Source organism: Actinia tenebrosa, unplaced genomic scaffold (assembly GCF_029948245.1).
Source record: "Actinia tenebrosa isolate PJP-AT-01 unplaced genomic scaffold, QUT_ActTen_1.0 PGA_scaffold10__47_contigs__length_13832649, whole genome shotgun sequence".
NCBI lineage: Eukaryota > Metazoa > Cnidaria > Anthozoa > Actiniaria > Actiniidae > Actinia > Actinia tenebrosa.
In genome coordinates, this window is record NW_028292570.1 from 7,319,594 (window position 1) to 7,334,245 (window position 14,652).

Here is a 14,652-nt window from a genome sequence, read left to right on the forward strand (position 1 = left end):
GTTGAAGAAGTAGGAACGAGTGAGTTTTGGAAAGGTATTGTAATAATTTTTTTTACTGGTATGGTGGCCATCTTGAATTACGGGATGCTGAGGGTGTAAGCGAAAACTTATAACGCATAGATTAGCGGGGTTATGTTTTTAATTCTCGATGTTTCACATATTGTTCCAACTGCTAATAAATTATACTGCTATTTAGATGAGCTTTTCATTGAGAAGCATAAAGTTATATAAAAAGACACCCTGAAAGCTGTGCACTATATAAATTTTCCAATAGTTTACACCTCGGCATCCCATAATTGTCTTCATTAAAACAATAGAAATCAAGATGGCTGCAGTCTTTGAAAAGAGGTGTATTGAAGAAACCTTTAGGCTAGTGCAATTTAATAACTTCCAGTAATGGTGCCAACTAAATGCAAACCATTTATCATTTAGTGTTTGATTGTGTTAGTCGTAAAACACCATAGAGACCGCACTAGAATCTGAAAAAAAAAAAAAAAAAAAAAAAAAAAAATCCCGGGAGTTTCAGAGCATCTATGCGAGATGACGTTATGCACCAATGATGTAAACAATTTTTAAAGCGATAAAAAATCTCAAATTTTAAACCGTCTCGATGGATTTTATCTGAAACCTGTTTAAAATAAAGAAACTATATGGGCCATTTTTAAGTCGTGGATACGCGAAGCGTAGAAATGAGTTATTGTAACGGGCTTAAATATGATGCAAATATGTCGGTCATTCCCTTATTCTCCCTCACATGGTAACTCACTAACGTTTCACTAAGTTAACAATACGCTCAAAGAGCGTAAACTGGGTTGCCTGTTTTTTTGTTGTTTTTTGTTTGTTTTTTTGCGTATACAAACATTGTTGCGTCAAGCGTTGCGTTACATGCATGTCACACCTCGACATTCGCGGAAATAAGATAAGCCTTTCTCCAGTTCCTTTATATTACATGTCTTTACATGTAATTCGGATAAGCAAAGCTTCGAGTTTTTGACCGAGTTTCAAGTCATTCAAAGACATGGAATGCGCAGTTCACTCTAGAGCTCATCATTTTTACTTTCTCGTAAGCAGGACGATTTTTCTTCAAGATTCCTTCAAGATTCCTTTTTGTTCTTCGGTAAGTTGCTATAATTTTTTTTTCAATCATTGATTGTTTGAAGAAATCATTGCGTAAATAGAGATTACTTCATGGTTAGTCAGCTCGTACGGTTTTTATTCACGAGTTGTGAAGAATCAAACGAACGAGCGAGTTTTCGAGATATAGACATACATAGTACACACATACACACATACATACCTGTGCACATTCATACATACACGCATACACGCATACACGCATACACGCATACACGCATACACGCATACACGCATACACGCATACACGCATACACGCATACACGCATACACGCATACACGCATACACGCATACACGCATACACGCATACACGCATACACGCATACACGCATACACGCATACACGCATACACGCATACACGCATACACGCATACACGCATACACGCATACACGCATACACGCATACACGCATACACGCATACACGCATACACGCATACACGCATACACGCATACACGCATACACGCATACACGCATACACGCATACACGCATACACGCATACACGCATACACGCATACACGCATACACGCATACACGCATACACGCATACACGCATACACGCATACACGCATGCACGCATACACGCATGCACGCATGCACGCATGCACGCATACACGCATAATTGGTTATTCCTCTTGTTGTTTTTGTTCACTTTATAATGAAGCAGCACATTATTTATTGATTGATTGACTTCGTCATTTTAAGATCATTGGCTATTTCCAAGGGCGGATCCAGGATTTTGTTCAGGGGACGGGAAGTGCTGCGCACAAAATTTACTCGGAGGGTGGGGAGGGGGTGCATCCCTAAGAATCAAAAGGAAAAATCAGTATTGGTTACTTCGAAATAGGGGCACAAAGTCTAACGAAGGGGGGGGGGGGTGGGGGGGGGGGAGGTAGGTGCGCTACCCCTGCTTCCCCCTTCGGGATCCGCCCCTGATTTCTCTTGTTCTTATTGTTCAATTCGTCATGAAACAACACAATATTTATTTATTGATTGCCTAGAGACAAAAACCTTTACTTTTAAATCCAAGACTGGTTAGAATCATTCGACATTTTGCTTTACCGTAGTCTAATAAGTGCAACCTAAGTTTGGGCTCGATGATAATTCCATCAATTTAATCGATTTATCATCATAGTTTACAAACTGTCGTTATTTTATGCTTAAACATTATGAATATATCAAATATAAGGTAATCAAAACAAAGCAAACAAAGAAACAACAAAGAAACAGTGATTAATGATTCTTACCACTGTGATGAAAAAAGTTAGCTCACACTAGTTTTTAGCTAGTTATATCTTTTTAAAAAAAAGAGGCAATTTTTCAGGCACACACAAGAGAAGAAGAAAACGAAAAAGTTTTGTTAATATTATTAGTGGAAAAATGTTTGGTACCTTTAATCTTCATGGCTGCAATACCAACGAGGCAGATGAGGACCCAAGACTGTAACGAAATCATTTTTGTTTGACCACGGAAAGATGAATTATGTGAATAGGCTAAAAAGAACAGGAAAATAAAGTTAAAAGTTAATCTCATCATACCTTGATCTATCCATTCATAGCACCACCATTATCGTGAAATGAGTGAAGTTATCAAACCTAAAATTCAAGAGTATTTCTAGGGAACTGAATATCACTTTCGAGCTTCTGATGCCTGATGCCTGATGCCTGATGCCTGATGCCTGATGCCTGATGCCTGATGCCTGATGCCTGATGCCTGATGCCTGATGCCTGATGCCTGATGCCTGATGCCTGATGCCTGATGCCTGATGCCTGATGCCTGATGCCTGATGCCTGATGCCTGATGCCTGATGCCTGATGCCTGATTTTTAGCTCTCACTTTTATCGAAATTTGGCTCCGTTTGGTTATTCCTTATTCCTTATTCCTCGTTCCTCGTTCCTCGTTCCTCGTTCCTCGTTCCTCGTTCCTCGTTCCTCGTTCCTCAGTCCTCAGTCCTCAGTCCTTAGACCTTAGTCCTTAGTCCTTAGTCCTTAGTCCTCTCTTCTTATTCCTAATTGTATCATCACTCTATAATCCCATATAAGCAACTATTCTCTACTTTCACATCCCCATAATACTTTGCGTCTTTGGGGGTAACCAAAGGGTAAGAACCCACTTATTTTGCTGAAGGCTAATCAGACAATGTTGACAATACCTTGTTTGATATAAAAAAAATAAAATGAAGAAGTAACAAGTTTTGACACGGGAAAATGTGTCAAATGTGCTGGGCACGCACATTGGATACTTTGAATAGAGTAGAAGACTATTTGGGATTTAGTCATTGTAAGACAGAAGAAAGTCCGTGGATTCGGTTTGACTAAAATAGAATATTTTGTAATGCTGATAGAAGAGATACGTTTTTCGTCGAGGCAAGATTTGTTTACGGTCAAATTGAATCAGCATAAACGAGTCTTGGTCGCAAACCCCAAAGCAAGCCTCCGTCTCTCTGAGAACCAGTGTTATGGTGGCTCCATCGGCTCAAAAACACCACACAAAACATTGAACAGAGGATTCTCCATCTACAGAAAAAGTTTGGTCTCGAAAATTTACTTTCCCCCGAGTGAGAGAAAGGAATTCTTTCCTTTCTCTCTCTCGGGAGAAAAACAAAAACGAAAAAAAACAAAAAAAAAAAAAACAAAACCAGAAAATGATAGAAGCTTGAAGACGTTTAAGGTGGCTGCCTACTTTTGAACGTTCGATTTGAGCCCACGATGTGCGCGCGCTCAAAAACCGCTGAAAAATCTACAAGATTTTATTGAAGAACCATACGCGTTTTGAGCTTCAACAGGGCAAAACCCTCAAATTTTGCACGGGACTCTATATTTTTTGATAGCTCATTCGAAAAAACTCCTAAAAATCAAGGTTATATCAACATTTTAGGAAAAGTTTAAATCAGGAACACGTGAAAAAATAGATTTTTGTAGGGATTTTTGTTCGACTTTATGAGAGTTTTTAAGAGCACCGAAACTACAAAATATGACAAATCAATGTATCTCTCTGTCTTTTTGTCGAAAATATCCATGTATTATTGTAGAAGGATTGACTAGCCTTCGTTCGTGCAATCATATAGTCTGTAAATAACTATTATCTTATGAATCTTAATTTTTTTTCTAATCACTTCCGGTGGCGCAATTTTTACTCCAAAAGCTCGTGCGTAGGCTCCCATTAAATGCTGATTATCTCGAAAACGAGCTCGGGACACCCTATTTTTCTTTCCAGATTTGGAATCAGCATTAAATTTCAATTCGGAAAATCGAAGTTTTAAGAAAAGCTTAAATCAATTTCCAAAAGTAGGCAGTCACCTTAAGTTAATTTTTAAAAATGTTTTCGTAAGTCAATACATTTTCTTGAAGACCAAAACTCTTGATGATCTGTACACGGAAAAATAACTTGGAATAAACTGATAATCAGTATTGTACAGATAAAAGCAGGTATAGCATAAATTCAATTTAGGATACTGGAGACCTTCAGGGGTATTTTTCTCTTAAACGTACTCTCTCTACGCAACACGTTCAACGAAATCCCCCAATACTATATATCGTTTTAAAGGTCATATAATAAAGATTTCAAAAATCATATCATTTCAAAGTGATTTTTTAATTTGAAACAATGGCGCGTCTAAACACAAATCGGGCACGTTCCGTATAGGTGAATTAATGGAAAAAGCTTTAGTGGAAGTGGAGAAGGGTCTAACGAGCAGAAATCATGTAATAATCTTCAGGTATAATATGACTCTTTTAATAGACATGTTTCGGCAGTCCTACTGGCATCATCAGATAAATGGATAATGATCACAAAGCTAACTTAGTTATATAAAGCTGATAAATGAATATGTATGTAAGTGATTACAATGTTATACGATGCGAAAAAACAATGGAATGAAATCAAAGTTAACCTATTCCACATACTCCCATTCATGCTCAGTTGATATAAGAGATGGGATGAAATATTAACCAGCGCCCTTTACCAATCCGTTACATTTAGATAGTCACCCATTTACCAAGTTATATAACCATTATTCATACAAACAACCCAAACCCCAAACCTCAACACTCCCAAACCTTCTCCCATTCCCTATACCATTCCTCATCCCATTCCTTATCCCATTCCGCACTACTAACCCTACTCTCCCCAGTAAGGAAACAGCTCCTGTTTCAGACGATCAATTAGAATTCGCTGAATGAATCGCACGAATGGTTTGAATGACACATTGTTTCTAAACGCCCGCGATGGAATCGGTCACAATCATACTTCTTTCCTTTGAAAGAGCCCTTAAAGTGTTGCATGAAGGGAAATATGGAAACCTCATTACGAATCCAATCTCTGATATCTTCATGTGCATGGTTAGGGTTTCTTGAGAGGATATAATCCCAATAATCCGCACGGTTATGCAGTTCACAAGCCCAAAAGGACTCCAGGATCTCGAAAGGCCAATTTGTCATCGCCAACTATCCCGGTCATGCGCCCGCGTACAAATACAGCGGTGTCGCTTGAAAGTGTTAGGCGAGTTAAATCAGATTTTACAAAGAAATGTATAGAGAGTCAAGATAGTTTTCGATTTATAAATTTCTGTGTAAACAGTTTTCCACTTGCCGGGGTAGAAGAACAATATATAACATTAAAGCATTTATTTTTTACCAAACATACTTTAATTTGTTTGGAAAAACCTTTTCGTCTCGATAGTTAGATTTTAACAGCCTTCCTGCCATATGTGCTTTATTAAATTGCAAGAAAAACACAAAAGGTCAAATATTATAAACAGGATTTCTCAAAATCAGAACTAGTTACCTCATTTGCCGGAGTCGATCCTTAAAATACACACATTCTAAATTACTGATGTCGAATCTGTGGTCGATTGAACGAATTTATACTTTTCGTTTTTTACTTTCAAAAAGCTCCGATTTGAGACGAATATTTGTGAGATCCTTCTTCAAGAATAGGCACTTTGTGAAGCAAAAACCTTGAAAATTATTCGCAACATACGGCATGTTTGGTACCAAAATAAAGCTTGAATCCTCAGCTCTCGTTTGCCATCGTTTGTAATAGGATACCTATTAAAGCACAGGAATACCGTAGCAAAAAGTTATGTTTCTATAAGTCCGGGCCTGAGAGAGCTTGGGCTTCCTGTGGTTTTTATTTTATACATGATATCCGCTGACTTGGCGAGCGGCGCATGGCCGGAATAGTTGGCGATGCAAATTTCCCGATGGCCGTACCACACTCTACCTCCTTGGAAAAAGGCTTCGAGTCTTTCATTTGCTGTCACCCCTCCGCCGACCGCAACGGGGTTTCCACACGCATTGATCCATTTATCGCTATTGAATTGCACTACGAGTAACATCTGACAGTCAAAATTTGGATCAAATTCCCAAGATCATGACAGATTCTCCTAAAATCACGGAAAAATACAGTGCCAATAAACCCCGTTTGTCAGCGGAAGAGTAACAGCTCTGCCTAGTATGACCAGGAGGGTTGATTTAGATATCCCGTTTACAGAACCTTTTCAACTCCGAGACGTACGTATTATTATATGACATTATAAAAGCAGGGAAAATATACGAGTTTCCCGAGAATGATCTTATTTGTCTGCATCTGAGTTTCTTAAACGTTTTAGCATCAAAGAAATCCTTTTCACACTCATTCTACCTGGCCCATTGATGCTTTGCTTTGACATCATAGGTCACGTGACCTGCACAGCCCAGTCCTTAACTACTTGAGAAACACCATTACATACAAATTAACGGCATAACAAAAAGTAACTCGTAAAGGCAATCAAATGCATAATTACCAATAACTCACAGATTACGTGCCATGCACTACGGCTTGCTTACACTGGGACGGGTGAACTCCACCCCCATTCGGGCGCATTTCACGTCCACTGATGGATTCATCATCGATTCATAATGGTAATTGAACTGAGTGGAGTGCAATTTGGTCTGAAATCAAACGCGCGATTACAAAATCGCACGACCGTGTAGCGGGAGTGCGATTTGTAATTGCAAGTTTGATTTCAGACCAAAATTGCACGACACGAAGTTCAATTACCACTTTATTATATCCATTTTGAAATCATTTTTGAAAAAGACGTTTTTTCCAGTTAAACCGACATGACTTACAATCTACAAGCAGTCGATTCAAACATGCTGTCAAGAGAACTTCTCATTTTGAAAACCAACACTTTCAATCCAAAACTAAATTGAATTTACATAGGATAAAAGGCATTACATGTATTAAGAATCATTTACTTACATTAAATAGCAAGACAATCCTGCCAAAAAGGGTTGTAATGAACTGGCTGTTGTCCATACAGCCAATGCTCACTGCTTGTATTTTTAAGATTTCTGTTCAACATGTTAAGATCACAATTGTGCCGAGAAAACATTTGTTTAGTCCTTCGGTTGTCCTTAAGAAGTCACATAGCTCATTCAGCAATAATCTTCTTCTTAAGAAAAACGTTTTTTAATGACTGTATTGTCGATGTGTTTTATGCTTTAAAGATTGAAAAGGAAACCACTTTCCACGATCAATCGCCAAGAAGTCACATTCAAAAGATGCCGATTGCATTTCCCCCCACTGCTTTTCACTGTAATATCTTCAACTCACTTAAGCAGTTACTTTACAAAGATGCTTTTGGCAGTTTTAAGTACTCAGTTGGTCTTTTTAAGTCCTTTTTACGGCTTTTTAAGTCTTTTTTTACGACTTTTTACGGTAAAATCGTTCTTCAGAAAATGTTTTTTTGAGCCGTGGCTGTTTTTTTTGCAAGAAGCGGCGAGCTCAACACTCAAATGGATTCCTTAATATAATTGGCTAGAAAATGACATGTCTCTCTTGTGATTGGTTCATATCAGATGATGTACAAAATCGTGCAATTTAGAGCTCAAAATCGTGCAACTTATGCTGAAATCAGTGCTGCAGGGAACCAATCAGATTGCAGGATTTGCTTGTGATTTCAAAATGGATGTAATAAATATAAAAATAGCATTGTACAATGATTATTTTTAGTGAAAATAACAATACATAAGCACTGTAATCATTCTTCGAACCAACTCGCCAAAGAGTTCATTCCACAGTAGAAATTTCAGTTAACGTAGCATTACATATAAACCACTGTAGCTACTCTTTGAACCAACTCGACAAAGAGTTCAATCCACAGTAAGAATTCCAATGAATTTTGCAAGACATAACCACTGTAGTCATTCTTTGAAACAACTCGCTAAAGAATTCATTCCACAGTAAAAGTTTCAATGAACATTGTAATACGTAACCACTCATCGCCAACTATTCCGGCCATGCGCCGCTCGCCAAGTCAGCGGATATCATGTATAAAATAAAAACCACAGGAAGCCCAAGCTCTCTCAGGCCCGGACTTATAGAAACATAACTTTTTGCTACGGTATTCCTGTGCTTTAATAGGTATCCTATTACAAACGATGGCAAACGAGAGCTGAGGATTCAAGCTTTATTTTGGTACCAAACATGCCGTATGTTGCGAATAATTTTCAAGGTTTTTGCTTCACAAAGTGCCTATTCTTGAAGAAGGATCTCACAAATATTCGTCTCAAATCGGAGCTTTTTGAAAGTAAAAAACGAAAAGTATAAATTCGTTCAATCGACCACAGATTCGACATCAGTAATTTAGAATGTGTGTATTTTAAGGATCGACTCCGGCAAATGAGGTAACTAGTTCTGATTTTGAGAAATCCTGTTTATAATATTTGACCTTTTGTGTTTTTCTTGCAATTTAATAAAGCACATATGGCAGGAAGGCTGTTAAAATCTAACTATCGAGACGAAAAGGTTTTTCCAAACAAATTAAAGTATGTTTGGTAAAAAATAAATGCTTTAATGTTATATATTGTTCTTCTACCCCGGCAAGTGGAAAACTGTTTACACAGAAATTTATAAATCGAAAACTATCTTGACTCTCTATACATTTCTTTGTAAAATCTGACTTAACTCGCTTAAAGGAGAACCTCATACTCGATCCATGGCTTACTCAATTAAAAGTTTATTATATACTTATCTTTTCTACAAAGTCTTGACTCCATAGCATCAAGTACAGCAGAGAAATAATTTACGAAAGACACGAAAAATCCGAGCATGGCGGTCGCCATTTTGAATTGCCTTCTGAACGCGCAACATACTACTGGTCAGCGGCGTGTGACGTCACTGCGCGGTCTATCAACTTTCGACAGTCAATATTTGTTGATTGTTGGACAAATATTGACTTTCTGTGTTTTTTTTTTTTGCTTGTTTTAATTTACGAGCCAAAACTTCAAAACATTAACGATGAGTAGTAGTTCTTCTAGCGATTCGAGTTCGGGAAGCGATTTTGGCGATTATTTTGAGGAAATTGAACAGCAGGAAGGACTTATTCAAGGTTTCATGTTCGAACCAAGACGCATCGTGGACGATTCCTCAGAGTCGGATATCTCGTCAGATTCATCAAACTCTGCAACTCACGACAACCGTTTGCAAAATTCAGATTGGTAAGCACTTTTTTTAGCACTTGAAGCATTTATTGCACTGATTTTCGAGTTCAAGATGAAGTTTACTTTACATTTTTTGTCAATTTATTCACCAAGGTGTCAATGCGATAATTGTCAAATAATGGATAGAGAAGTCGAGTGTCTTTGCTGCCGTGAAATCCCGCAGATTATGGAAAAAAACCGTCAAGTCGTTGAAGAGGAACATCTTGCTGAGCCACTGCGCTGCATAACGGACAATCCAGGATTTAAAGCTGTGTGTCTGAACCGTTGGGTTTTGGAAGCTGCCTGGTTTCACTATCGTCAGCAATATGGTGCCGTTCACACTCCAGAGCACAAAAGGAATCGACACGTAGCATATCGTCAGTTAGTGAGATGGTGTTGGGGTGTCTTAGGAAAAGAAATTCGAGTGGTTTTGCCTTCATGTGCCGTGATGTGCATCCGCGCTCACTTTCCTCCACCTGGTCTTGAAGATGACTTCGAATTCTCTGGTTTTCACTATCCAGACGAGTAGAATGATCTGAAATAGAATCTGAAATAGAATTGTTCTTACAGTATATTGTTGTTTATTTGTTTGATTCTTTGTATTGCCTATGAAAAATTACACGGTTGTTGTTTCCATTGCAGTATAGTTTCCCCATCAGACCGCCTGGATCTCTAATGATGATTACTTATTACATTACTATGAATGTTCATTGGTTCTTTTTGATTTTATTTATTTTGCAGTTAGCTTGTGATTCGAGAAAAAGCAGATTATCACACTTTATACTTACCAGTCATTTTTTATTTCCTTTTCTCTTTTTTGTCGTTAGATTGCTAAATTTCTCTTTTGGTGGTTCTATGGTTGCAACCTCCTTTGAAATATGTTCAGGTACATGTGTTTTTGATAATGTTTTGTTAGTCTTGTGGGATTCTGCTATTTCATCCATCATGTTGACAAATGAAAATGGCACAATGTTATAATGTTGACATGTATTTTGTTCAGAGCACTGCTATGATAGCATATGTTGTCATAAACATCAATGCTACAAGATTACTATACACCATACTTAATTTACATTGTAACTAGTGTACTAATAAATAAAGTTGATTGATTGATCGATACTTACCATTAGATTGAGATTTTTCCTTTTTCTTTTTGATCATTCGAGATATATGCTTCTTCACGACTTCCTCCTTTGGTGGTCTTTTGACAGTGGCGATGTTCTTTGGAATGTGTTCAGGTACTTGTATTTTTGGCAGTGTTTTCTTATTCTTGTGACATTCAGCTATTTCATCCACCATGATGTTTACAAATGAATATGACTTCTGTGTTAGCACTGGCTTAGCGACCCAGGTTTTTCTTGTCTTTGGAAAAACCACACGATATCGGCCTTCTCCTTTCTTAGTAATTGCTTGTTCTCTATTGCTGTTGTTGTTATGATCAACAATGGCCAGTTGGGTTCTGCCAACCATTCCCTGGTATGAGAAGTGCTTTCTCTTGGGTGCATACTTTAGTAGTAGAGAATGGAAAACTTCCAGATTTCCAGTGTGATGACATTCAGTAAGCTTAACAATGTCCTTTAGAAACTTCTGATTACAGATGACTTCTTCTAGTGCTACGTGAGCAGGTGACCCTGGCCTTAACCAATTAATTTCTTTGCGTTCTCGTCTAGATAGCTTCTGATGCTTGCAAGATACAGTAGTTTTACCTTCTTTCCAGGTATGTTTGTCACAAATATGGTTGGTGATCGACACCCAGTTACTAGCAAGAACTTTGGGGTACTTGGTTACAGGTTTGCACACTCCACCATAAATGATTGTTGATCGATTTAATCCAAGACTCTAGATCTTTATTTGACTTGAGTTTTGCTTTTTTTGACAGCTTCTTTGTCACCCATTTGGATAGATGCCAAACATCATATTGGTGCTTGATAGTAGGGTAGTTTTGCTGCAGTTTTGCCGTTACTTGAGTGTGACGGTCAGTAGTTAAGGAGCGTATTGAGACTTTGTTGTTAAGTAAATTATCTAGTGTTCTTTTGCAACCTTCGTATTCCATGGCATTTGACGATGACACTTCTGAGACATGGACTAATGCAAAATCGACTATCTTCCCTGAATCTTCATCCATCATGCTGTATGTACCATATTTAGCATTATGGCCTGGACTGTCAGCTCTCCCATCACCGCATAAATCAACAGGAGTATTACGTTTCTTTACATCATTTATCACAGATAGCTGTTGCTGTTGGTATTGCTTATTTATTTCTGGTAATACAAACTTGTCTTGGGTGCTGTAAAATGATGATTCACTTATGAACTTTAATTTTAGAGCTTTAGCAAAACTAGAAAATTCTTGAAATGTTCCACCAGTACATATAATAGCAGCTGGTATTTGTACTTTTCCAGCAGGTACATTATTGCTCATGTAGAGTTGGGAAGTCCAGGTGAGTTCATGATGCTGTAGACATAATGTATGCATGGCCACCATACTACCACTTGTTATTTTTTTCACTTCACTAACTGGTGACAAACACATGTGACAGAAATGAAAAAGCTTGTCAAGTTCACTTTCATATACTATGAATTTGAGGTCATCACCAATATTGTTGTCCTCTGAAATTTCTGAGTATTCACTGCTTTCATCTGAGCTGTCATAGATGTAATCATTGTCAGAAACTTCATCTGAAGATGTTTCCAGGTCAGACATGTCACAATCAACAACATTAGTACAAGGGAGTTGTCTTTCCTGTTCTATTCCAGTTGATGCAGTACTAGTAGAGGGTGCTTGGCAGTAGCTATGATCAAGAAGGGTATTTTTTTGACTATGAATTAAAGAATTTGTCTCAAAATCTACAACTGGAGAGGTCTGCTGATGGACTAAACTATTATTTCTTTTTTTAGATGGTTTCAGTGTCTGAGTTCCTATAGTACGATGATAAATACCACAACAATCTGAAGAGGAATATTGTGTACTGGCATCAACAGTTGTTTTGCTGTTCTGTGGTGTTATAGTTAAAGTGTCTTCTGGTTGTACAGTGTCAAGATGGACATTACTTGATGCAATTAATTGGACGAGTTCCTTGAAATAGAAATAAACAAAGAAAGATAGTACATTTTCATGAAACAATTTATTATGTCAAATACTACTTTATTTGCTTGTGGAAGTATTTTTCAAGGTTGATAGTCGTTTCAGTGCGTGTTTTTAACTAAATACTACTCTTTTTCTGCAAACTTCAAAAAAAAAAAAAAAAAAAAAAGAAAAAAAAAAAAAAGAGAGAAAATATAAATAAATTGACCCACCTCTTGCTTGTCTTGTTTGTTCCGTCTTTGAATGGAAAATTGGCGTTGTCTTTTCTCTTTTTTGTGTTTGAAAATAGTAGGGACAGACTCAGACTTCAGCATTTATTTTTCTTTTTGACCTATCAGATGTTTAAATGATTTTTCAAAGCATTCTGGCATGAAGTGTTCGCTACAGACGTAGCATGACTCGCGTTTTGGTGAATTTTTTCTTCTTACTTTTTCCAGCCATATTTTCGCAATTTTTTTGTCTTTTGGAATTCTGTGAAAGGAAATTTCTTTTCCCTGTATTGTTTTGGAACCATTGAAACAACCAGGCACCATACAATGAGGCATATTTTTTAAAAAAGGAGTGAAAAAATTAGTAAACAAAGCCGTGTAGAGAGTGTTTTTGTTGAATTTCGCGCGAAAGTTGATAGACCGCGCAGTGACGTCACACGCCGCTGACCAGTAGTATATTCTTCGCCTAAGAATTCATTCACATTAAGACTTTCAAAGAAAAAATCAAAATCCCCTCGCTATAAAAGCCCCTCGAGTAAATACACTCTTTCTTGCTTAGTTTTGCCAGCGGAACGAGCTGGACTGAATCTTTATTTCTCTACTACGACTCACAAAGAACAATGGCACGGCAACGTCCAGTGGAGGAAAATGTGGCAGAATCAGAATATCCCGGTCCAACCGAATGTTGATCAACCAGCAGCTGCTCACCAACGGCGGAGGAAACTTATAATTCGTAGCGTTATTCGCGTGCACATAAATATGCAGTAGTGCTAATGATCGATTATTTTGAGTTATTTCATTTTCGCATATAATTAGGAGTATTTAGAATAGTAGGAAAAGCACGGCTGGACTATGTTTGAAGATTTATTAGAAGAACGAAAGGTGCTCTTTATGTTACGAGTAAAAAATCAAAACTGGTACGTTTAATAATCGAGATTAGAAGAGTTGAAATGAGAGTTGAAATAAGAGTCTGTAAAAATTTTCTTGAAAATGAGTTGGAGCCACTTCACATAAGATTAATTATTAAGGTTTTCATTAACATACACGAGTTTTTATAATAACAATAATTATTATGCCTGAATGTAATCAAAGCATTTGGAATGAAATTTAATATTCGTTGCTCATTTTTTCTTGAAAGTGAGTTGGAGCCACTTCACATAAGATTAATTATTTAGGTTTTCATTAACATACACGATTTTTTATAAAAATTCGATGAGAATAAAGAAAAGCTTATTACATATCAGTTTTTTACTCACCAAGAAAATGCTCGTTGATTGGAAATGTTGCTTCCCGTATGGCTGAATAGGCAATCCTCCGTAAGGGCTACCCTATATTTCGGTAAGATATCCCGAGTGCAAACACCTTGAGGTTTGCACAACATTAACAGCTAAAGGACTGGCTTTTAGGCCCGCTCTGCAAGTAACACACCAGTGAACACGAACCTTTGATGTAATATGTGCAATATGAGTGGCCGTGTTGTATACGACATGAAGTCATGCATATTCGCAGCAAGAGTAATTAGGATTTAGACATGCAATCAATTTTTCAAAGCAATATTCGCAGCAAGGATAATTAGGAATTAGACATGCAAACAATTTTTCAAAGCAATTAGCTGGATCTGTTGGTCTTTCTATATTTGTGCTAACTAAACACAATTAGAGAATTGGCAAAGATAAAATAAATGCGTATGAATTTAAAATAAAATCTGTACAAACGCCTTGTAATTATCATGACGTTTGTTCCACATGATTAAGT

The 14,652-nt window shown here is 37.4% G+C and overlaps 3 protein-coding genes and 1 long non-coding RNA gene across 4 annotated transcripts in view; 2 read left to right on the plus strand and 2 right to left on the minus strand.

The window, feature by feature from the left end:
• The window catches only part of LOC116286621 (uncharacterized), an 18,719-nt gene extending 4,427 nt beyond the window's left edge, over positions 1 to 14,292 (minus strand). Inside the window, exons 1-2 of the mRNA XM_089026240.1 lie at positions 14,154 to 14,292; positions 2,527 to 2,628 (exon numbers count right to left, since the gene is read on the minus strand). Of these exons, the coding sequence (XP_088882366.1) occupies positions 2,527 to 2,590 (64 nt within the window). The 5' untranslated portion in view covers positions 2,591 to 2,628; positions 14,154 to 14,292. The remainder of the gene's footprint in view (positions 1 to 2,526; positions 2,629 to 14,153) is intronic.
• Positions 9,379 to 10,165, plus strand: LOC148912910 (P2X purinoceptor 7-like). Its single transcript, XM_089026281.1, has 2 exons — positions 9,379 to 9,621; positions 9,718 to 10,165. The coding sequence occupies exons 1-2, from the start codon at positions 9,422 to 9,424 to the stop codon at positions 10,130 to 10,132; spliced, it is 615 nt and encodes a 204-aa protein (XP_088882407.1). The 5' UTR covers positions 9,379 to 9,421; the 3' UTR covers positions 10,133 to 10,165.
• LOC148912911 (uncharacterized) lies at positions 11,021 to 12,025 on the minus strand. Its single transcript, XM_089026343.1, has 3 exons — positions 11,384 to 12,025; positions 11,071 to 11,286; positions 11,021 to 11,026 (listed from the first exon to the last, which is right to left on the minus strand). The coding sequence occupies exons 1-3, from the start codon at positions 12,023 to 12,025 to the stop codon at positions 11,021 to 11,023; spliced, it is 864 nt and encodes a 287-aa protein (XP_088882469.1).
• Positions 12,025 to 12,905, plus strand: LOC148912912 (uncharacterized). Its single transcript, XR_016119101.1, has 2 exons — positions 12,025 to 12,410; positions 12,502 to 12,905. It is a non-coding gene; the product is annotated as an uncharacterized LOC148912912 (long non-coding RNA).
• Positions 14,293 to 14,652: the final 360 nt, after the last annotated feature.